Here is a 22,222-nt window from a genome sequence, read left to right on the forward strand (position 1 = left end):
AAATGAACGCACCCCGACAGAGAGCATGCGCTCTTTAAAGATGCAGGAAGCCGTTTTGCGGCACTTGTGATGTTGAAGCGGGAAGCCACGGAACTCTGCTCCCATTGACAGCAACCCAAAAAGAGACAGCGTTAGCAGTCCACCAAGAGGACAAGCATGCCCCGAGAGATCATAACACTACAACTTGGACAATGCGGAAATCAAAGTATGAAAATGTATTTTCATCTGTTGGCCAAGGAGGTTCATCCTCCCCAACATCGTTGCAGACCTACGGCCTGTTGTGGCCAACGTTAGCTAACATTACTTTAGGTTGCTAGCTAGGATAGCTAGCTAGTCCGTTTGGTAACGTGAACTGTTCTGATTCTACCTTGATACTCTACAATGTAAAACTAACATTTACTAACTTTCAGTTATCTTTAGATAGAGACCGCTTTGCTGAAAACACCATGCTTATTCTAGTTAACTAGGTTTGCAAAGTCAGATTTTTTTTTTTGCCATCATGAACAAGCTATCATCTGCCGTATGACGTTAACGTCAACCATAACATCGTGTAACATGCGGACATGTTTCTATGTATTCAGCAATAAAAAGTGGCTTTCTGATAGCTAGCTAGCTGATAACAGTGAAGAGGGCATCTACATACATTAATATCCGAGATATACCTTTGTTTGTAGATTGAACTTTATGGATACTAGTCTAACGTTAGATTGATTTAAGCTAACGTTATCTGTTGTTAATTCACTCGTATTCTTGTAAATTACGTTAGATACCAACCCATTTGACCCGTTTGTGGCTGAAGAATACCATAGTCTGCTCTCTGATTTGTCTGCTCTTCTCAGATGTTTGCTGAACATAGGCATTTTTTTGCTAACTAGTCATCTACCTCCTAACGTTATTTCGGTAGGGCAGTACAGAATTGAACGACATTTGTGTCCAAATATGTCTTGTAAAAGTATATTTAGCATGCCAGCTAAACACAGTTTACCTTACACTTGTTACAACCAGATGTGCTACCAGTATTGTGAATTGACAGTTGTGTTTCAATGTCCCGGACAGTTGGATTTGAGTTCTGGAAGCAGCTGTGTGCTGAACATGGCATCAGTCCTGAGGGCATCGTGGAGGAGTTCGCCACAGAGGGAACGGACCGAAAAGATGTATTCTTCTATCAAGTAAGGGACGAACTAGTATAAACTGTGTCTTCAAAATAAATAAATAAACAAGTCTGCTGAATCGCAAGCTGTGATTGAGCTGTCAGTACTGGGGAAACATGTCTAAATCTTTTTTAAATAGGGTGATTGTTGAGGAAGGATAATAACTTTTTTAATACAACTGGAATGTGATGACCATATAATTAGAAACAATTCTCTGTTGATGTTGAGACCTTTTTCATTTCGTGGTTTGAGTTGGCCCAGTTGGATAGTGTTGAAAAGCATTATATCGTGGAGCCCTCATGGCTGCCCCATCTGAAGGACAGTATGGTTCGCCAGGTGTTTGAAGAACAGCTGCAATCTAATTAATTACCATGTGTTTGCTCATGCCAGCTAGAATGGTTTGTGTGCTTGCATCTTTGTTTGGAAAAGACTGCATAATGTCTCTCATATCGGAGTATAGCACTGCAACATAGCTCAGGTTGGCGTTGCCAATGCTGCCATTTTGCATTCTGCTGCAGTGTAAAAGTTGTCCACTAGATGGTGCAAAATAATAACATCTGGTGCAGCAATCTGGATGGGGCCTATGGAAGACATATACTATGATGCCAGCAAGCAATCATTTACTACAATAATGTAATGTAATGTAATTCAATGTAACAACCTATGCTGAGTGACTTCCCCAAAGCATTTTGGCAGTCAAATAGCTGTAAGGAATTAGTAACTGCTTCAGTGCTATAGATGGGAGAATCGAGAGGTTGTAAAAATAGGATGTTTTTTCTTCCATAGTCAACCCAAGGACATCATTGTTATTGTTGTATCTTCTCTATGTTATAGCTATTGTTAAAAAAATCTGGAAAATGATTGGCCTATATCAGCTAAACACTTAACAACTTAACTCAACTTAACATAACCCTTATTGGTAATGTATGCTAATGATAAAGATACAGTCCGTGATCCTGGCAAATGGTTATTGATATTTAGACTGAACAGCCAGGGCTGGATTATTACTCGGCCTGTTACATGTTTGGTTGCGTTTTTGAACCGTTTTAATATAATGTCTCTTGTCATTTTGCCTTTTTCGTTCATCTGTTAGTATCCGGTGATAATTCACAACATGCTGTGTCTTTTGGTGGAATCATTGCATCATGGCCAAGTGGAAACAAATTCATTTGATGTGTGGATGTTTTTATCCCACGTAACAGTAACTGTCATTTCTGTGTTTGTATAACTGAGTGTTCATGAATATGCCTGGTGTCTCTGACTGTCTAACTCTTTGTCCCTGGGTTCCCACAGGCCGATGATGAGCACTACATCCCCCGTGCGGTGCTGATGGACCTGGAGCCGCGGGTCATCCACTCCATCCTCAACTCGCCCTACGCCAACCTGTATAACCCAGAGAACATCTACCTGTCAGAGCACGGGGGTGGAGCCGGGAACAACTGGGCCAGTGGCTTCTCTCAAGTGATTAAAACAAACACACACACACACACACACACACACACACACACACACACACAGACATGTCACACAACTTCGTTCACTCATACTTGCCCCACATTTTCAGACTCTCATCTGAAGTTATCATGATGGTTATTCTCAGTCTCTATAAATGCGTGCAGTAGCCTGATTGAACCTCTGTCACAGGGAGACAAAATCCATGAGGACGTCTTTGACATTATCGACAGAGAGGCTGACGGCAGCGACAGCCTGGAGGTAAGCCATGGTCACGTGCCATTCCAACATCCGGACTACCCACCTGCCATCTCAAAGGGCGTGGGCAGGTGGAGTCAGTGAAGTGGAGGGGGACAGGTCTTATGACTGTGCTCTGTAGCAGTTGTTCAGAGAGCGGCTGGGTTCACTAGCGTAAATGTAGTGGGAACAATGTTACATGACAGAGTAGTTCTAAATAAGAATACGTGTCATGTGGTTATGCCACCTCATTCACCAAAATATCCCTTGGTTGAAAAGAAATCCCTAAATGTTTCGTACACTCTGACTCTTTTTAGCCAAGGTCTTTACTCAGATAAGTTTGGTAATAGGTTGCATAAACAGTGAACAAGTATGTATGTATGCATTCTCACGCACACTGACACACACACACACACACAAACACACCCGCACACACACACACACACACCCGCAATACATCACAGGAGGGTGTCATTTCATGGCTATTAAAAGGACTCCTCCCTCTAAAACAGCAGTCCCCACCCAGACCAGTCCTGCTAGGTAATTACTACCCCACTCATTTAGGACCAAGTTGTGGTGTGTGTGTGTGTGTGTGTGTGTGTGTGTGTGTGTGTGTGTGTGTGTGTGTGTGTGTGTGTGTGTGTGTGTGTGTGTGTGTGTGTGTGCACCTGATGGTTTGTGAAAGTGTGAGAGTGTGTATGTATGTGTATCCTCAGGAATAATGTGTGTTGAAATTTGTGTGTATTTGAAAAGTTAAGTGAAGTGTGTGTGTGAAAATTACTGACCTCTTTAAAGAAGGTCAGTAGAACAGTCAACCAGCTATAAATACTGGTGTATATGCTCTAATTATCATAAGGAGTAGTTCAGGAACCTTGTACCACTTCCTTAATACCCACATCTTCACACTCATATGTGTGTGTGTCTCAGGGCTTTGTGTTGTGCCACTCCATTGCTGGAGGAACTGGTTCTGGATTGGGCTCCTATTTGTTGGAACGCCTCAACGACAGGTAAAGAGCCACAAGACATACCCACAAACACAAACACACACACACACTCACACGCGTGTCTAAGTATGAGTCAGACTGACTTGAGCCTGTGTCTCCTCCACTCTGCCCCACTCCCTTCCCCTCCCGTGCCTCTCCGTCTGCAGATACCCTAAGAAGCTGGTCCAGACGTACTCCGTCTTCCCCAACCAGGATGAGATGAGCGACGTGGTTGTGCAGCCCTACAACTCTCTTCTCACACTCAAGAGACTGACACAGAACGCGGACTGTGTGGTGAGAGCATGCCCATACCTACATACACACAACACACAACACACACACTCTACAGAACGTAGTTTATTTTTTAACATTAATTTCTGGACAAAAGTGCAAGGGAACTCTCATCCATCCTCTCTGCTATTTCTTTCCGCCTCTCAGGTGGTTCTGGATAACACCGCTCTGAACCGGATCGCCACTGATCGGCTTCACATTCAGAATCCTTCCTTCTCCCAGATCAATCAGCTGGTAAGATCACTGCACTTACACAGCTATCGAACCTATGATACCTACCTACCAGCGTTCCTGTTGTCCGGTAATTGGTGGACTTTGTCTGGAAAAAAATGTAAATGTCCGAAAATATTAGATCTCACCGGTCAAATTGTCTGATTGGAATATCTTAAAAATCCCGTCCCGCAAACACAATCTGAATTTGACAACAATCCTAATATTTAGGCCTATAAAACAAACGTGCACTGCCCTTTTTATGTTTTAAAGGAACAGGCTATTCTGCCGCTTGAAAGTTATTAAACAACAGGCATATGCTGCATTTTAAATAAAGCGCAAACCTTCGGTTACAAACAAGGAGCGAACTGAGTGAGAAGGATCAAACATGGCCAAGCAGACTAGCCTTAAAAGCTTTTTTTTCAAACGCAACTGACGAGGATGAACCTGTTATACCTGCAGTGTTTCGTCTGAACGTGTTTCATTTCATTCTACTGTCTATGTCCGTGCACGAGCGCGCAGTAGTCGCGTAGGAGCCGAGAGCGGTATTGCAGACAGATAGAGATTTTGAAAAATTATAGCTCGCAACATATTGAAAAAAAGAACTGAACAATTTCATTTTTTGGAGCTGTGAACTTAGTTCAAAATGTTGTATTATAAACTATGAACTGAACTAGTTCATGTAGATAGTGAACTTTCCAAACATTGAATTGCCTACCTGAAGCCCTAGATGTTCGAACAGCTTCACCAGAGAAAAGGCCGACGTGTCAGACGTTTATGTCGGAATAAAGTTCCCTTGGCTAAGGTGCGAGGTAATTGATGGTAACAGTAAAATATTTTGTTAGCACTGCGGAATAAAGGCAGGACGACGCAACGGATTCACAAGAGGGTCGAATAATTTTAGAATCTTTGCTGTCATTGAACATATCAGAGCAATGGCCAATGGCCATGGTGCGGCACTCAATTTAAGGCCACACAGCAGGTTTTTTTTTCCCATTGTAAACTTAGGCAAATAAACATGTTGCGTTCTAAACGACCTGATAATGTAATTCTTTAAGCTACGCATGCCATCAGTTTTCTTTAATAGGCTAATTTGGAAGCAGAAATAGGTATTTGACCGGCTTAGCATTAAAATGTCCGGAAAATGAAAACTCTACATTTTTCTCTAGCGGAACCTCTGCTACCTACACCTCTGATGTTATACTCTACTCATCACACAGTTCTAAAACATAGTGTGAATAAATGAAAATTGTCTTGGAAAGGTAATTTTTTTTGAATGACTAAAATGGAGTTTTTTCCCCAGTCTTTGAATGACAAGAAATGTTCTTTCTCTCCATAGGTCTCCACTATCATGTCTGCCAGCACAACAACTTTGCGTTACCCTGGATACATGAATAACGATCTAATTGGTCTGATAGCCTCACTTATCCCCACACCCCGCCTCCACTTCCTCATGACTGGCTACACTCCTCTCACCACGGACCAGTCGGTGAGCGAATACTGTGTGTTTGTGTGAGAGAGACGCGTTTTTGCCAGAGCCGTATTAAATCTGCCATCTGCCTGTGTCACATACTTATTTACTCTTCTCCCTGTGTCTTTCCCCCATTTTGCCAACTCTCTCTCTCTCTCTTTCTCGCCCTCTCTCTCTCTCTTTCTCGCCCTCTCTCTCTCTCTCTCTCTCTCTTTCTCGCCCTCTCTCTCTCTCGCTCTCTCTCTCTCTCTCTCTCTATCTCTCTCCCTCTCTCTCTCTGCACTGCAGGTGGCCAGCATTAGGAAGACCACAGTGCTGGACGTCATGAGGAGGCTCCTGCAGCCTAAGAACGTGATGGTGTCCACAGGACGGGACCGTCAGACCAACCACTGCTACATCGCCATCCTCAACATCATCCAGGGAGAGGTGGACCCCACGCAGGTGTGTGTGTGTGTGTGTGTCTCTGTGTGTGTGTGTTGGTATAGTTATTGTTATTAGGTCCTGTGTGTTAATGTGTAAGAGATTATTATCTGTGTGGACAGGAAAGCAGTGTGTTTTTGGGTTGTGTCACAGATGTTGATGTTGATGTTGGAGTGTGTGTGTGTGTGTGTGTGTGTGTGTGTGTGTGTGTGTGTGTGTGTGTGTGTGTGTGTGTGTGTGTGTGTGTGTGTGTGTGTGTGTGTGTGTGTGTGTGTGTGTGTGTGTGTGTGTGTGTGTGTGTGTGTGTGTGTGTGTGTGTGTGTGTGTGTGTGTGTGTGTGTGCGCGTCTGTAGGTTCATAAGAGCTTACAGAGGATCAGGGAGAGGAAGTTGGCCAACTTCATCCCATGGGGCCCTGCCAGTATCCAGGTGGCGCTGTCTCGCAAGTCGCCCTACCTGCCCTCGGCACATCGCGTCAGCGGCCTGATGATGGCCAACCACACCAGCATCTCCTCAGTAAGGAAGACCTGTGCTCTGGGCCAGCAGGGTAGCTAGCTTCACAACAAACCCAAACTACTCAGGGTTCACATCGATTCTCCTCTATTTCTTGGGTGGTTATATCATCTATATGGGTAACAAGGTTCTAGAGCCTCGGTTCCCAAACTGGGGTACGGGTACCCCCAGGGGTAACATGAAAAACATTAAAAAAAAATGGGGGGGGGGGGTACATAGCTGGAGATTAAATGTCTGAAGGGGTCCGGGACTGTAAGAAGTTTGGGAACCACTGTACTAGAGTAAGCGTGGAAAATATGTGACACAGAAGACTTGCATGGGAAAGTCTTGAAAAATTGTGGAATTTGACTACATGGACAATGTTGAGTTTATTTAGCATTTGGGACTTAAAGCTCTGTTTCTATTCCCCTCTCTCTCTCTCTGTTTTTCTCAGCTGTTTGAGCGCACCTGCAAGCAGTACGATAAACTGCGGAAGCGTGAGGCTTTCCTGGAGCAGTTCCGGAAGGAGGACATGTTCAAGGAGAACTTTGACGAGCTGGACAATTCACGGGAGGTGGTGCAGCAGCTGATCGATGAGTACCAAGCTGCCACACGACCCGACTACATCTCCTGGGGCTCACAGCAGGAGCAGTGAGACACAGACACACACACACACACAGTGCGTCATCAGAAGAAGCCTTCATACACACACACACACAGACACACACACACACACACACTCTTTGAAGTCTCCAAGCCTTCTACATCCCTGTGCCACACTCAAGGAGTGGACATTGTTGATAACTGTTCGCTGAAGCGCCTCACGGTCCTGATGTGGGATCAGGAAGGGCCTTAGCCCTCTAATGACAAAGTAGAGTAGTCGGAAAGGAAGGGCCTGTTCCCAGAACAGCCCTCAGACTCTCCTCCCGTCCCTCGTCTCTCACTCATGTGTGCCTAAAAATGTTCCACAATTGTAGTTATTTGCTTGTTCAGTTTGTCAACCTGTTTTTTCCTTTCTTTCGCACAATCAGCTCTACCTCTCTCTCCCTCTCTCTCTTTTGACATCTTTTGCTGATCTACAACTTTACTCCGTCTGGCTTGACGACCTGTCTATTGCTCTTCAATAGCGTTTCCTTTAGATGTGCATTCCCATTAACATGTAGAAACGAAGACCCCCAATCTCTGTCCAGTCTCTGTCCAGTCACAGAGCAGAACTATCTGACACACACACAAGATAGACTGAAGAGGGTTTTCTGCCTTTGTTCCAGATCATCAAGTGCATACTCAGAGGTGTAAATGATCTTTTCATCTCTCTCTTTCCCCTTTGCCCCTTTCTTTCTCTCTCACTCTCTCTTCCATAACACACACACAGGTTTAAAAATAGCTCAGGCAATCACACAAGAGATGTGTCTGAATGTAACCCGAGAGGGGCTAGAGTAGGACTGGAGACGGAAGTGGAGAGGCAGGAAACACACACCAAACATACACACTCACACACACACACAAAGCAACTCTCATTTTTGTCTCTCCTGCACACAAGCTGCACAATCAGTCTTTACCCTCAGGAGGTTGAAATATAAGCGCGTGCACGCACACACACACACACACACAGCTGTTTCTGCGTTGCTGCTTAATGGAAACACAGAATGTACTGTGTGTGTGTGTGTGTGTGTGTGTGTGTGTGCTCGTGAGTGAACCACAGAGTTTAATTCAGTCCAGGTGTGGATGGTGGAACAGTTCTCGGTTCCACTGAGCTCTTAAAGTGCTGCGTTGGTTTGAAGTGGATCTGACTTGTGTGGTGAAAGGCCTACACACACACACACACACACACACCCCAGCCCCCCTCCCCCTCCCAACTCTGACCCTGAACATGAGCCCAGTGTGCGTGAGTTGGAGCTCTGTCTGACGTCACAAACACAGTTCCTGCCGCCCTCGCCCTGTTCACGCGTCCCAAATGTAAATACTCAGCTGCTTCAAATTTACTCAAGTTGTGATATGGTCAAAATAAATGGTTGTCTTTTTTTTCGCCCAAGAACACACATGGTCATTATTTTGCGTGTGTGTGTATGTGTGTGTGTGTGTGTTAGAGCAAGTGCGTGAGAAGGATTGCAAACTAATAAGAGGGTGTAAAATGAAAAACATTGTAAAAGAGTGAGAGAGGTAAGAGACATGTGTGAGTTTTTTGTGGCGTGTTTACAGGGAAACCTCAACACCAGAATCAGTAATGGTATAATGTTTCTTTTTATTTGTACATACAGTATTTATTGTTTGTTAGCTAGCTATATCATTGCACATCTGAGTCAGCTGTACAATCAACAGTGCAGTGGCAAATAAACTAGTGACATAAGAAAAAGTACCGTGCGGCAGAACCAATCGGTTTCCGAGCTGGAAGCTATAAACAGTCTGTTTAGTTTTCCCCCTTGGCTCTCAGCTGCCAGCAGCTGCACACCATCATTCCCATTGTAGCTGACTGCTGTGTGTGTGTGTGTGTGTGTGAGCGAGAAAGAGAGACTGTGTGTTGAAGGAGAGTTAAACACTCTGTGTAGAGACAGAGTTTGGCAGAGGAGTCTTGATTTGGGTTGCAGTGTGAGTTAGGAGTGAATTAGTCAATCTTTGAAGCTTCTGGAGGCTTTGGTCCGAGCTCAGCCGTGCTCTTGGGGCAGAAGGGCTGAGTTGTGATCACGTCAGATCACATCTCTCCCACGCACGCACGCACGCACACACATCATTCAGTGAGGGGTGTGGGGGAAAGTTGTTAAGGCTGCTTCATAGTTCTTTCCGAGCGAATATTAAAATAAAAACCGTAAAAAAAAAGGTTAAAAAGTACAAGAGTCTTTATGCTCAGGACCCAACCCTTTCCCTCGGGGAGATCCTCTTGCAGAGAGACGTCGTCACGTGGTCAGACAGGCCATACCCAGAATCCCCCAGTGTCTATTCCCAGAATTCTCTGTTGTTGCGGAGGACAGGATGTTCCCAGCTCTGGAGCCGTAACCTCTCCCGCTGAGTGCATCTGGACTCCAAAAGTCTCCTGCTTAGAGCCAGAAACACCCCCAATGAGAGCTGGCCCACTGCCCCCTCAGTCTGCAGAGCTCCGATGGTCTGTCTTCTTTATCTGTCTCTGTGTGTTCCCAAAGGTTTGTCAGCGCTCAAGGACAGCTAGCGGTGTGTGCCTGTGTCTGTCTGTCTGTCTGTCTGTCTGTATGTCTCTGTGTGATCCCAGTTCGTATCAGGGATGACTGATTGCTCAGTCTATGTGAGTATATCTGCAGTCATTTTGTAGCGTTTTTAGTTTTTTTCAAGCGAAAGACGTGTGCTTCCACAGTTCTCAGTGCTTTGTCAGCCCCTGTGTGAGTGTGTGTGTGTGTGTGTGTGTGTGAGTGTGTCTCCTCACACTGTGTGAGATGGTAGCTGGAGCAGCGGGTTGCACAACTTGGGATGGGTCTCCATGGTAACGGTGACATCCCCCTTGCCCAGATGACGTCGGGTAGCACAGAGGTAGGCATTCATCAAGTGCACAATCTCTGTCAGCTGAGAAGAGAGAGAGAAGAAGAAGGGATTGTTACATCTTTAATGACTAACCTGATGTAATCCAGAAGCCCACATCAGCAGTAGGATGTAGACAGAACATGAGTGACAGTCATTGTATGTGTGGGCAGGGGCGTGGGCGCGTGTGGGAGAGGGAGAAGGGGACAGGGGACAGGCAGGCCTTTGTATCTGGTACATGCAAAGGGGGACAAGAGGGGGAGGAGTCCTGGGGTTTGGGAAAATGGCAGCATGGGGTTGTGGGAAACGCCTGGAGGGCTTATGCATATGAAGGACCTGGACTGTACCTCCCCCGTCAGTCAAACTCTGACTGGTTACAATGAGACCACAAGAGCCCACTACGGCAAACGGTCCCAATCCATCCAGGGCTGGTTTGGGAGTGTGCATGCTCTGTCACAAACCCCAGTCCAGTACTGCTCAGTGAGTGTGTAGACTTCATGAGAGTCCAGCTCTGTTCTGTGAGGCTTCGTGCTTACACTACCACAAATTAAAACTACTGTGGTACTACGGTTCTGGGAGTATTTATCCTTATGCTTTACCTCACAAACCCTACTCTGCTGTGTGTGTGTGTGTGTGTGTGTGTGTGTGTGTGTCCCACCTGGCTGGTCTGCAACAGCAAGTCTCGGTCACCAGTGCTGATGCGGAGTGTGTGGGGATCGGAGACTCCATATGAACAGATCTGACCAATGGGGAAAGAGTCCAGCGGCTCCGCCTCTCCTGGCTGATACAGCGAGACACAGGAGGCAGCCACACCCAGCAGGAGCCTTCCAGAGAAGCTGCCCAGCGAGCTCTGATACACACACACACACACACACACACACACACACACACACACACACAGCACTTATAAGGACTGATGCAAAGCCAGCAATACAGTGATCATCTATGCCAATCATGCACAAAAACAAGCTAGAGACATTCAGCGCCGACTGCCCATTGGCCACCCATTGGGTGCCCTATAGATACTACATAAATAGTCAACATGGGCACACTAAAGACGCTCAACTCAACATCTACTGTGCAAAAGAACTCTGCGAGGTATTCCATGAATTAGGATTATTAGGTTTGAGTCTGGATGACTACACTGGGTAAAACCCCAACTGCCTTTTGTGAATGTGTGTCTGTGTTCCAGATTCTGGGGATTTCCAGGGTCGTTTTACAGGGCTCTGGCCAGCTCACAGAAAACACTCTTGCTAAAGTGCCATCATTATCACACTAACCACATAGAGGTCCACCTCATAGAGGGCCGACCCAAACCCCGCCCACTGCTGCATGACTGACAGGTAGGCTGTCATGCAATCGGCACGGCTCAGCCCGCTCAGCCCCCTCCAGCGCTCTGCAACGGCTGCCATGACGGCGGCGGCCTCCTCCTTTCGCTGGCTCCTGGTGCACTCCTCCTCCTGCTCGCGCTGCTTGCGGCCCCACAGGCTCCCCAGGAGGGCCCGCGAGAGGGAGGTGGTGTCTGGGGACGGGGCCCCGGCGGCGGCAGAGGTGGCGGCAGCACTGGCGGGACGTAGAAGGAGGCTGGTTGGGAAGAGCTGCTCTGGAGGAGGGCAGGGGGGCGCCGCGCTCAGATCCCCCAGCTGGGCCTGCAGACGGAGGGCTGCCATGCACACCAGGTCCGCCTCACACACCGGCAGCTGCCCCCGCAACACCTGCTCATGGCACTGAGAGAGACGGAGATCAGAGAGAAGAGAATATACAAAAACCCTTTTAATAGTGGAGCGAGAAAGGGAGAGAAGAGATGTCCTGAAAGAGAAAGATAAATAAGTGTGTGGAGAGGTCGTATCTCTTCCTCTCTCTCTCGAGGCCTATCTGAGGTACGGTTCAGAGCAGCCTGGTGTCGGTAAGTGGGAGGGATTGAATGACAGGGTGGGGGAGGATGACTAAGCCTTTATGGGCTCATTTCCTGTGCGGTCCACCATTACCATTACAATCAGCTTTTTACCTCACACTCACCAAGCTTCCAGTCCTTAGTAAATGAGGCTCAAAAAGAAGTTTTTAATTTTTTTTATTTATCTCTCTCTCTCCCTGTCCATCCTCATTCAGTGATGAAGCACCATCACTCATCACAGGCACATTATGGGAGACTACCCATGAGTGTATGTAGGTCTATGAACATAATGACTATTTGCAAGGCTGTGGTGAGAGTGAGTGTGTGAGTGAGTGAGTGAGTGAGTGAGGGTGTGTGTGTGTGTGTGTGTGAGTGAGAGAGAGTGAGTGAGTGTGTGAGTGAGTGAGGGTGTGTGTGTGTGTGTGAGTGAGGGTGTGTGTGTGTGTGTGTGAGTGAGAGAGTGTGTGTGTGTGTGTGTGTGTGTGTGTGTGTGTGTGAGAGAGAGTGTGTCTCACCTGTTCGTAAAGGAAGAGCTGCTCCATGCTGCCCGCTGAGATATTGTGCGTATCCATCAGGCAGTGCAGCTTGAAGCACAACCTCTTCTGGCCGTCTGAGCCTTTGGTAGACACACTGAAGGACACAGAGAGGAAACGAGTCGAGTCACACACACACACACTCACACACACACCCTTTTTCGTTGTGACAGGAACAAAGAAACACCCAGATACACAGACGCACAAGCAAACACAACCACAAACATACAACAGAAGTGTTGAAAAGCTGGTCATACAAGTCTGCCATTTCAACAGTTACCACTGTTGGGCCCACTGCTAACAGACAGATAGAAACACACTCTCACACACACACACACACACACACACACACACAATGTGCTGGTGTCACAGAGAACATCCCAGCTGTGTTTATGTGTGTGCCTCAGGCCAGGCTTGGCTGAATGCCAGAGTGTGTTTGAGATTGTTGGCAGGAATGAATCCTTGTTGTTGGAGCTTCTGCTGTGTGTGTGTGTGTGTGTGTGTGTGTGTGTGTGTGTGTGACAGGGAGAGATGAGGTCTTACTTACTTTTCGAACTTAGTAAGGACATCAGCGATGATGGTGCTGCCTCCAACGAGCTTCTCCCAGCTGCCACTCTGTTTCTCCCAGCATGCAGTTTGCTCGAACAGGGCAAAGGTGTTGAGGCTGTCCTGCAGCCCCAGCAGTTCCCTCATCCTCCTCACGACCTGAAGAGATAAGGAGAAAGAGAGAGAGAGAGAGAGAGAGAGAAAGAGAGAAATGAGCAGTAGAGAGGGAGAGCAAGATAAATAAAAGGAAGGAATGAGAAAGATAGAGATAAAGAGGGGATGTACAAGTATAATTGTGTACAAACTGTGTCTGTGTATGTGTCTCTGTGTGTGTGTGTGTGTGTGCGCATGTGTGCGTGTGTGTGTGTGTGCCTGTGCGTCCGTGTGTGTGTGTCTAACCTGGCTGGCGGTGGTGTGGGAGCTGATGCGCAGTGGGCAGTGTGCCGGTCCAGGGTAGTGCACCACACACACCAGCTCCTGCCGGCGCATCAGCTGCTGGATCTCCCCCCAGGAGGGCACGCAGTCCCGGCCCCGCGTCCGCCCCAGCGCCTCGGAGATGAACCAGACGTAACTCTCCACCTCCGGGTCCACACACGCATTCTGTACCCTGACATAGAGGAGGGGAGGGGGGGGGAGATGGTCAGATAGATGTGGAAGAGGACGAGGAAGACAAGGGAGACCATATACAGTATGTGTAACTAGAACGATTAAAAACTATTTTTCTCTAAGAATAAGACTTAACAGCCACATAGAGTTTTCCCTAAAAAAAACAAGAGCTAATATAGCCATCACAACTTTCAGGAAATCTATGTGACGTGTGTGTGTGTGTGTGTGTGTGTGTGTGTGTGTGTGTGTGTGTGTCTCTGTGAGTGAGTGAGTGAGTGTGTGTGTGTGTCTCTCTCTCTGTGTGTGTGTGTGTGTGTGTGTGCTCACATGTCTTACCTCTTCAGATGAAACTGCAGGTACTTGAGGACGCTGCTGCTGGGCAAGAAGGTGCAGCTCATACAGGTGAGAAGCTGCCAGTAGCGGAGGTGTGCGTGTACTTGCGTGCGCGTCTGTGACTGTGTGTGTGTGTGCGTCTGCATGAGTGTGTGGGTGTGTGAGTGTGTGTGAATGGGTGTGTGCGGCCGGCCATTAGTCTGCGGGAGCTGGTGTGTGAGCGAGTGTGTGTTTTCGAGCACAAGCGTGGCTGGCTCTTTGCTCACCTGCCCGTTGGCGCATACTAGCGTGTTAGCATGTGAGTTTGTGCTGATCTGCGGCTGCGTGAGTGTGTTGCCCGGTGTGATGGCTGAGGTGTGTGTGATGGCTGAGGTGTGTGTGATGGCGAGTGTGGTTTGCTTGATGGTCTGTGCGTAGAGCTCGTCCCGGAGCGCAGGCAGGTCCAGACACGTCTGCAGCAGGCCCTGGATCAGGGAGATGGGCTCCCCCACCGACTCCAGCTGCTGGAGCCCGCTGAAGAGACGCACGGCCTCCTCACGTACACTCCAGTAGCCTTTGCCACGCAGATCTGCATGGACACACACATGTACACACGTATGACACACACACACACACACACACACACACACAGACCGTCTTAGTTTTAGGCACTCGATCTGGATCTTATAGAAACTGAGGATCTTGATCACTCAAGATCCTCACCCAAGCTAAACCTTTTCATTTGTGTGTGTGTGTGTGTGTGTGTGTGTGTGTGTGTGTGTTTGTGTGTGTGTTTGTGTATGCATGTGGTACTCACGTATGTGTTCCAGATTCCCATAGGGTAGAGGCAGCAGTGGGGCGTAGAGAGGGGACTCACTGTATCTGAGGATGGGGTTATGCTGGTAGATGTTGTCCACCACCTCAGGGTTAAACTTATTCTCCTGATGAAAGAGAGTGAGAGAGTGAGACAGAGGCGGGTGAGAGAGATTAAGCCCAAGAGCGGAGGAAAGTGTGTGTGTGTGTGTGTGTGTGTGTGTGTGTGTGTGTGTGTGTGTGTGTGTGTGTGGTGGTGTGTGGTGTGTGGTGTGTGTGTGTGTGTGTGTGTGTGGTGTGTGTGTGGTGTTTGTGTGGTGTGTGTGCGTGCGTGCGTGCGTGTGTGTGTGTGTGTGTGTAAGCGTACCTCTATGTCTCTTATGAGGGTCTGTGTGGGCGTTTCCAGTGGTGGTTTGCTGTCAATGACCTTCTGTATGGCACAAGCCCAGTGCACAGCCTCATTGAAATGCCGCGTGAACAGCTTGTAGCAGTGCTTCCTCCCATACACACTCAGGCTCCAGTAACCTTAAACATATACACACACACATACACACACACACACACACACACACACACACACACACAGTCAAATGCTATACACTGACAAACCATCACATTGTGCCAACACCTTTAATACACATAAGCTCCAGTGTACACACTGCAAAAAATGCCCCTCTAGATTTAAGACAAAGAATTACATATTTAAGCAGGATTTTGCTTAAAACAAGCAAATTTGGCTGCCAGTGCGTTAAGCAAATTTGGCTTGTTAAGATTTCTTAAAATAAGTAATATTTGCTTGAAATAGGTAAAAATAACCTTACCAAGAAAGCACTAGGTAAGTACAATTTAGCTAGAAACAAGACCAACTAGATTTTTCATCTCAATATAAGAGTAATAACACTAGGTTAGAAAAGCATTTTTTGCAGTGCAGTATGTCCTGACACTTTCAATATGTGTGTGTGTGTGTGTGTGTGTGTCTCTCCCAGGCAAACTGGAGAGATCAGTCTAACAGCGTGCACTGCAGTGTGCATGAGGTGGAAACAATGTACACATAAAGATGTGTGTCTGTCTACAAGGATGCATTTGTGTGCTTCAGCTGTCTACACACAGGTGTGCTATAGGTCTGGTCACCTGTCTCGTGGTGGGTTTGTTTGTCATGTCAAGAAAGTCTGGTGTCTGTGTGTGAGTGTGTGTTTGCCTGTGTGAGTGTGTGTTTGTCTGTGTGAGTGTGTGTATGTTTGTCGGTGTGAGTAAGCGTTTGTCTGTGTGATTGTGTGTTTGTGTAGATCTGTGTGTGTGTGTGTGTGTTCTCACCGATCTTGTGGTAAGTGTGTGTTGTCTTTGTGAGTGTGGTTTGTGTATATCTGTGTGTGTGTGTGTGTGTGTGTGTGTGTTGTCACCTGTCTTGCGGTAAGTGTGTTTGTCCGGCCAGAGCACGCAGCACAGGCTGGTGAGCACCAGGCTGCTGAGGGTCTGCTGAGAGTGAGGCCCGCTGCCGTAGTCCAGAGAGTCCTGGGTCAGTCGGAACCAGAACCGCTTCAGCCGGCACCAGCCACCGCTCATCTCACGATACAGCCAACCTGTGCACACACACACACACACACATACACACACATACACACACACACACACACACACACACACACACACACACACTAATGACTATAGTTTTACAAATGCATTAATTTATGATACATATTACATAGTGTCCTTCAAGAGGCGACAGTAAGAAGCGAAGAGGGGAGGATTTGACAGTGTCTCCTGGTAGACTAGGTGGAGGACGTGCCTCACAGCACAGGCTGCCATTCACAGCACCACCCCCACCCCCCGAGAGTCTCTCCCTCCAGCAGATATTGACATCCAGCCAGTCGAACATGTGTGAGGCACCCTTTGGTTCACACGCCACCCCTCGGTCCTGTCCTGAGCCACTGCTCTCCCCACACACTCAGCTTGCGGACCTGCTTCTGGAGTAGCTGCCTCTGAACTTCTGCTCCAGATCTTCTGGGTCTGTTCATAGTCTGTCTGTCTGTCTGTCTGTCTGTCTGTCTGTCTGTCTGTCTGTCTGTCTGTCTGTCTGTCTGTCTGTCTGTCTGTCTGTCTCCCATACTGCAAATGATGAGAGCGGCATGGCTTGGCCAGCATGGCAGTCTCTCATGTGTAACGTACACCACTGCGGGGGGTCAGGCTGGTATCTCCTGCACTGTGGCGTCTGTTCTATGTTCAGACTGTAAGTTCAGCACACTTCAGCCCTATAAACACTCTTTTGAGCCTTTGAGTGTGCGTGCATGTCTCTGTGTGTGTGTGTGATGAGGTGATGACGGCACCCCCCACCGATTTAGATTTAGCGTCTGCAGGCGAGCCATCTGCGGTCGCCATGAGCCAGACAGATGGGGTGGGAAGCGACATCATCATCTTATGGGTCACACTACATAAATATTACACCACAATTATTATTACATTCCCACAGACAGACAGACAGACATCACACAGGAAAACTCCCTTCCCACACACTCTCAGAGCCCTCCGAGAAGTGTACACACACAGACACACACAGACACACACACACACACTCATATAGCAAGTCACAGCACTCATAGAATGACAACACACACACAATGAGAATCCATACAAAAGAGCATGTGCACACAGTCGCAATTACACTCTCAGCATGAGATCAGACTTTTCAACTGAGTGAGCACACACACACATACACACACATTCACACACACACACACACATACATACACACACATTCACACACACACACATACACACAAAAGCATGCACAGACACAAAGAAAGAGATAAGAGTAACCACAGAGCAAACACACACACACACACACACACACACACACACACACACACTCCCAGATAACATGGCTGCTGCGGCACTGTTGTGACGTCTGAGGGCTAGTTGTGATAACAGCACCGGCAGCCCCAACCACTGCATGAGAGATGGAGCTTGGCAGGCAACCCACCTTTAACAAGAACATCAGGGTCCTCCTCCAACACCGGCCTACTCTTCTTCACTATCAGACTCTTCATCTCGTCCGAGGCATCTGACAGTCTGTTAGCAGGAGAGAAAGAGAGTGAAAGGAAACAAGAAAAAGAAAGAGAGAAGAAGAAAGAAAGAGTGAGAGGTCTGAATATCCCAGTGGGTCACTGTTGAATTATCAGTGAAGTGCTGTTGAGAAGTGGGACAGTATTAGGCTCCACCCTCCTACATACCTCATTGCATAAATACACGGACTGTATACATAGCACCTTACTGCATACTCTCTCACACACACACACACACACACACACACACACACACACACACACACACACACACACACACACACACACACACACACACACACTCACTCACTCACTCACAAACACACACCAGGCACGCATACCCTAATGCTGAGGATAGCCTGGTTACATTTTTATCAGTTTAGCTGCCAGGCAAAAAACTACTCAAAATAAACACGGCATCGACGCCAGGCTGACTCCTAGACATAGAGATAGAGGGAGAGGGGGAGAGAGGGAGAAGGAGAGACAGAGAGAGAGAAGGAGAGACAGAGAGACTGACTTTTTAAAAGCCTTCTCTCTTTCTTTCACCACCTGTGGAGGTGTCTAAGGTCGGCAGAAGGGAGAGACCCCCTCAGTGTGTGAGACGATACAGTGTGTGTGTTTGCTCTAAGAACGATGCGTGTGTCCACAGCAACTCGGTGAGGGCCGGGAGGGAATGCAGACGTTTGTCTACGCCACTGCTCCCCGGGGGACGAACCCTTGAACTCCTCACCTTTGACCTTTGCATTGCTGATGTCCTGCTGAGTAACATTAAGGCCAGCAACCCAAGTGTCCATTAGTGGGAAACTAATACCTCAATCAGCAAGACTTGCTTGTCAGCCATGTTCCATACCGTACTATGATGGGCAGAAAGTGGTACGAGAGTGTGTGTGTGTGTGTGTGTTTGCATGCATCCATCTGTGTGTGTGTGTCTGTGCGTGTTATCTGTTGTAGTGCAAGTATAAGAATAATATGTAAGGGTGTGTGTTGTATGTGTGCATAGTTGCGTTTGAGAGTTACTGTGGGTGTTCTGAAACTTGTATTTAAAGCAGTTGCAAGTGTGAGTGAGAGAACAGGATCGTCCATGTTGCGTGTGTATGGAGTATGTCCGTGTGTATCTGTCACACGCAGGGGTACGTGTAAGCGTGTAATGCCAGCGCCCGCATGAGAGTGTGTGTTTCCGTGTGTATCTGTCACACGCAGGGGTACGTGTAAGCGTGCAATGCCAGCGCCCGCGTGAGAGTGTGTGTTTCCTTGTGACATGGAGACACTGGCGGGCCCCTAGGATTTGCATCACGTTCTAATTTGGGCTGCCGCTCAGACAGTCAAGAGTTTAAAGACTTCAGAGAGAGGGAGAGAGAGAGAGAGAGAGAGAGAGAGAGAGAGAGAGAGAGAGAGAGAGAGAGACTGGTGGAGAAAAGGAGGAGGAGCAGGAGGAAGGAGAGACAAAGGGAGAAGGGGGGCAAAGAAAGAGATACAGATAGAGAGACTTGCAAAGACCGGTGAAGATGAGAAGGAGAAGGAGGAGAGGAAGACAGAGGGAGGGTGAGAGAGAGAGAGGAAAAGGGGGAATGATCCACACAAAGAGAGAAGGGCTTAGATGGAGAGGAGAGAGAGTGAGGGGTGAAGGGCTGAGATGGAGGGAGTGAGAGTGAGAGAGAGTGAGAGTGAGGAGGGAGATGGAGAGGAGAGAGTGAGGAGTGAGATGGAGAGAAGAGAGAGTGAGGAGTGAGATGGAGAGGAGAGAGAGTGAGGAGTGAGATGGAGAGAAGAGAGAGTGAGGGGTGAGATGGAGAGAAGAGAGAGTGAGGAGTGAGATGGAGAGAAGAGAGAGTGAGGAGTGAGATGGAGAGAAGAGAGAGTGAGGAGTGAGATGGAGAGAAGAGAGAGTGAGGAGTGAGATGGAGAGAAGAGAGAGTGAGGAGTGAGATGGAGAGAAGAGAGAGTGAGGAGTGAGATGGAGAGAAGAGAGAGTGAGGAGTGAGATGGAGAGAAGAGAGAGTGAGGGGTGAAGGGTGAAAAAGAAGAGCAAAAACACGAGAGGATCAAACGCTGCCAGAGGAGACACTTTCTCACCGAGAGCCTTCAGCCGCACACACAGGCTGAGTGGCAGGAGCCAAAATACAGCTCTACATCACGCAGATACTCTCACACATACACACACACACACACACACACACACACACACACACACACACACACACACACACACACACAGACACACAGACACACACACACACACACAGACACACAGACACACACACACAAACACACACACACAGATACTCACACACAAACACACACGCACACACGGATGCACGCACGCACACACACACAGACACACACAAACACAAACACACACAAACACACGCACACAAAAAAGCACGCACACACACACACACAGACGCACGCACACAGCCCCCAGTAGAAGCACAACAGCCCAGAGGCCAGAACAGAGCAGAGGTTTGGGGGAGAGGAGAGGAGAGAGGAGGAGGGGGGAGAGGGGAGAGGGGAGAGGGGAGAGGGTTGGTCTGGAGAATGAGCCTGATGTTTGGGATATTAGGGTGGGTGTGTTCAGGAGGGGAGGGGTGTGAGAGGGGGCCTGATGTTTGGGATATTAGGGTGGGTGTGTTCAGGAGGGGAGGGGTGTGAGAGGGGGCCTGATGTTTGGGGTATTAGGGTGGGTGTGTTCAGGAGGGGAGGGGTGTGGGAGATGGGGCTTGGTGGGGGTTGTGGAGGCAGGAGCTGGTACGGAATGGAAGACTGATGGTTGGAAGCTGCACAGCTGGGAAAAATGTTGGCCCCTGATGGAGGGCTTTCCACAGCTGTCTCACACACACACACATATATCCACACACACACACACACACACACACACACACACACACACACACACATGGCCGCCCACTCTTTTCCCTGAGTCAGAGGGGCCTCTTCCTGTGAAGGAGAGCAGAGCAGAGCAGTGCAGGAAACAATTTGTCACAGGGATTAAACGACAGGAATAATGGATGGAAAGCGGACGGCTGAACGAAAGAAAGAGAGAGCAGGAGAGGTAGTAGGAAGAGGAGTGAGAGAGAGAGAGAGATGGGAAACAGAAGAGGTGAACAATCTGATTTGTATAAAAACTGTTATGCTATCAGCCATGAGCAGCTAATAACATACTGAAAACAAACATCAGACAGTACATGACCCAGGAAGAGCCACAGATAGAGGAAACTGAAGAGAGAAAGAAAAGAGGGGAAAAAGATAGATAGAGGAATGGAGGAGGGAAGAAACAAAGAGAAATAAGAGAGATTAACAGAGAGAGAGAGAGAGAGAGAGAGAGAGAGAGCGAGAGAGCGGGTAAGAGGACATGCTGTTTCGGATCACATGCAGGTCGATACGGGCCTACAGACCACAAACTTCTGCAGACCAGATGGTTTCTCCTCTCCATCCCTCCGTCCCTCCCTCTCTATCACTCCATCACCTTTTTATCTCTCTCTTTCTCAAACAACATAAAACTATTTCACAAGGAACGGTCCTGGTAATGGGAGTCTCTTTGTGACCTTTGGACTGCTTGTGGTGTGGTATTGGGAGTGTGTGTGCTTGTGTGTGTGCGTTTGTGTGATGGGTTGAACACGACAGAATTGGATATGTGAGTGTGAGAGTGACCGTGAACATATGTGAAGGGTTGAACACGACAGAATTGGATATGTGAGTGTGAGAGCGACCGTGGACATGGGTTGAACAAGTTCAGACTAGCTCGCGTGACTTGTGAGTTCAAATGTGTGCTTGATCAGGGATCAATGTTTTGTAAAAGCCAGTACACAGACAGACAGACACACAGAGTCAGCAGTAGTCAAAGTCGCACGGCTGTCAAACGGTGTCATCTCCTGACAGACAGCTGGAGCTCAAACCAAACTCACCACACAACCCGTCACAGAGCACTACTGCTGGCCCTGAGGGAGATCACTACTGCCGGCCCTGAGGGAGATCACTACTGCTGGCCCTGAGGGAGATCACTACTGCTGGCCCTGAGGGAGATCACTACTGCTGGCCCTGAGGGAGAGTATTCCCTCATCCAGAAACTCACTTCATCATTTAAACAGGGGAATGTGCAGCCACTTTGCCTTTGGAACTCTATCAGCATATAGATAAAAAGACGAGTTACAGTCATCAAGGACAGAAAAGGTAAAAGTGTGAGAAGGGGGCAACTCAGTCTCCCTCTCTCTCTCTCTCTCTCTCTCTCTCTCTTTGTTTCCCTCCCATCTTTGTGTCTCTCTTTCCCCCACCA

At 48.0% G+C, this 22,222-nt stretch overlaps 2 protein-coding genes across 2 annotated transcripts in view; one reads left to right on the top strand and one right to left on the bottom strand.

Annotated features, from left to right (window-relative positions):
* The first annotated feature begins 71 nt into the window (after positions 1-71).
* Positions 72-8,741, top strand: tubg1 (tubulin, gamma 1). The gene is made up of 11 exons (XM_080857011.1): positions 72-205; positions 1,057-1,169; positions 2,445-2,612; positions 2,796-2,864; positions 3,768-3,847; positions 3,991-4,117; positions 4,262-4,348; positions 5,664-5,813; positions 6,084-6,236; positions 6,569-6,730; positions 7,161-8,741. The coding sequence occupies exons 1-11, from the start codon at positions 157-159 to the stop codon at positions 7,359-7,361; spliced, it is 1,359 nt and encodes a 452-aa protein (XP_080713137.1). The 5' UTR covers positions 72-156; the 3' UTR covers positions 7,362-8,741.
* A 190-nt stretch (positions 8,742-8,931) lies between these two features.
* Positions 8,932-22,222, bottom strand: part of plekhh3 (pleckstrin homology, MyTH4 and FERM domain containing H3) — a 24,249-nt gene continuing 10,958 nt past the window's right edge. The window contains exons 3-13 of the mRNA XM_080857004.1: positions 17,871-17,959; positions 16,294-16,473; positions 15,261-15,418; positions 14,898-15,021; positions 14,105-14,669; positions 13,562-13,769; positions 13,164-13,321; positions 12,599-12,713; positions 11,470-11,916; positions 10,848-11,039; positions 8,932-10,234 (exon numbers count right to left, since the gene is read on the bottom strand). Of these exons, the coding sequence (XP_080713130.1) occupies positions 10,094-10,234; positions 10,848-11,039; positions 11,470-11,916; positions 12,599-12,713; positions 13,164-13,321; positions 13,562-13,769; positions 14,105-14,669; positions 14,898-15,021; positions 15,261-15,418; positions 16,294-16,473; positions 17,871-17,959 (2,377 nt within the window). The 3' untranslated portion in view covers positions 8,932-10,093. The remainder of the gene's footprint in view (positions 10,235-10,847; positions 11,040-11,469; positions 11,917-12,598; positions 12,714-13,163; positions 13,322-13,561; positions 13,770-14,104; positions 14,670-14,897; positions 15,022-15,260; positions 15,419-16,293; positions 16,474-17,870; positions 17,960-22,222) is intronic.

The sequence above is a fragment of the Sprattus sprattus genome (assembly GCF_963457725.1).
Source record: "Sprattus sprattus genome assembly, chromosome: 18".
NCBI lineage: Eukaryota > Metazoa > Chordata > Actinopteri > Clupeiformes > Clupeidae > Sprattus > Sprattus sprattus.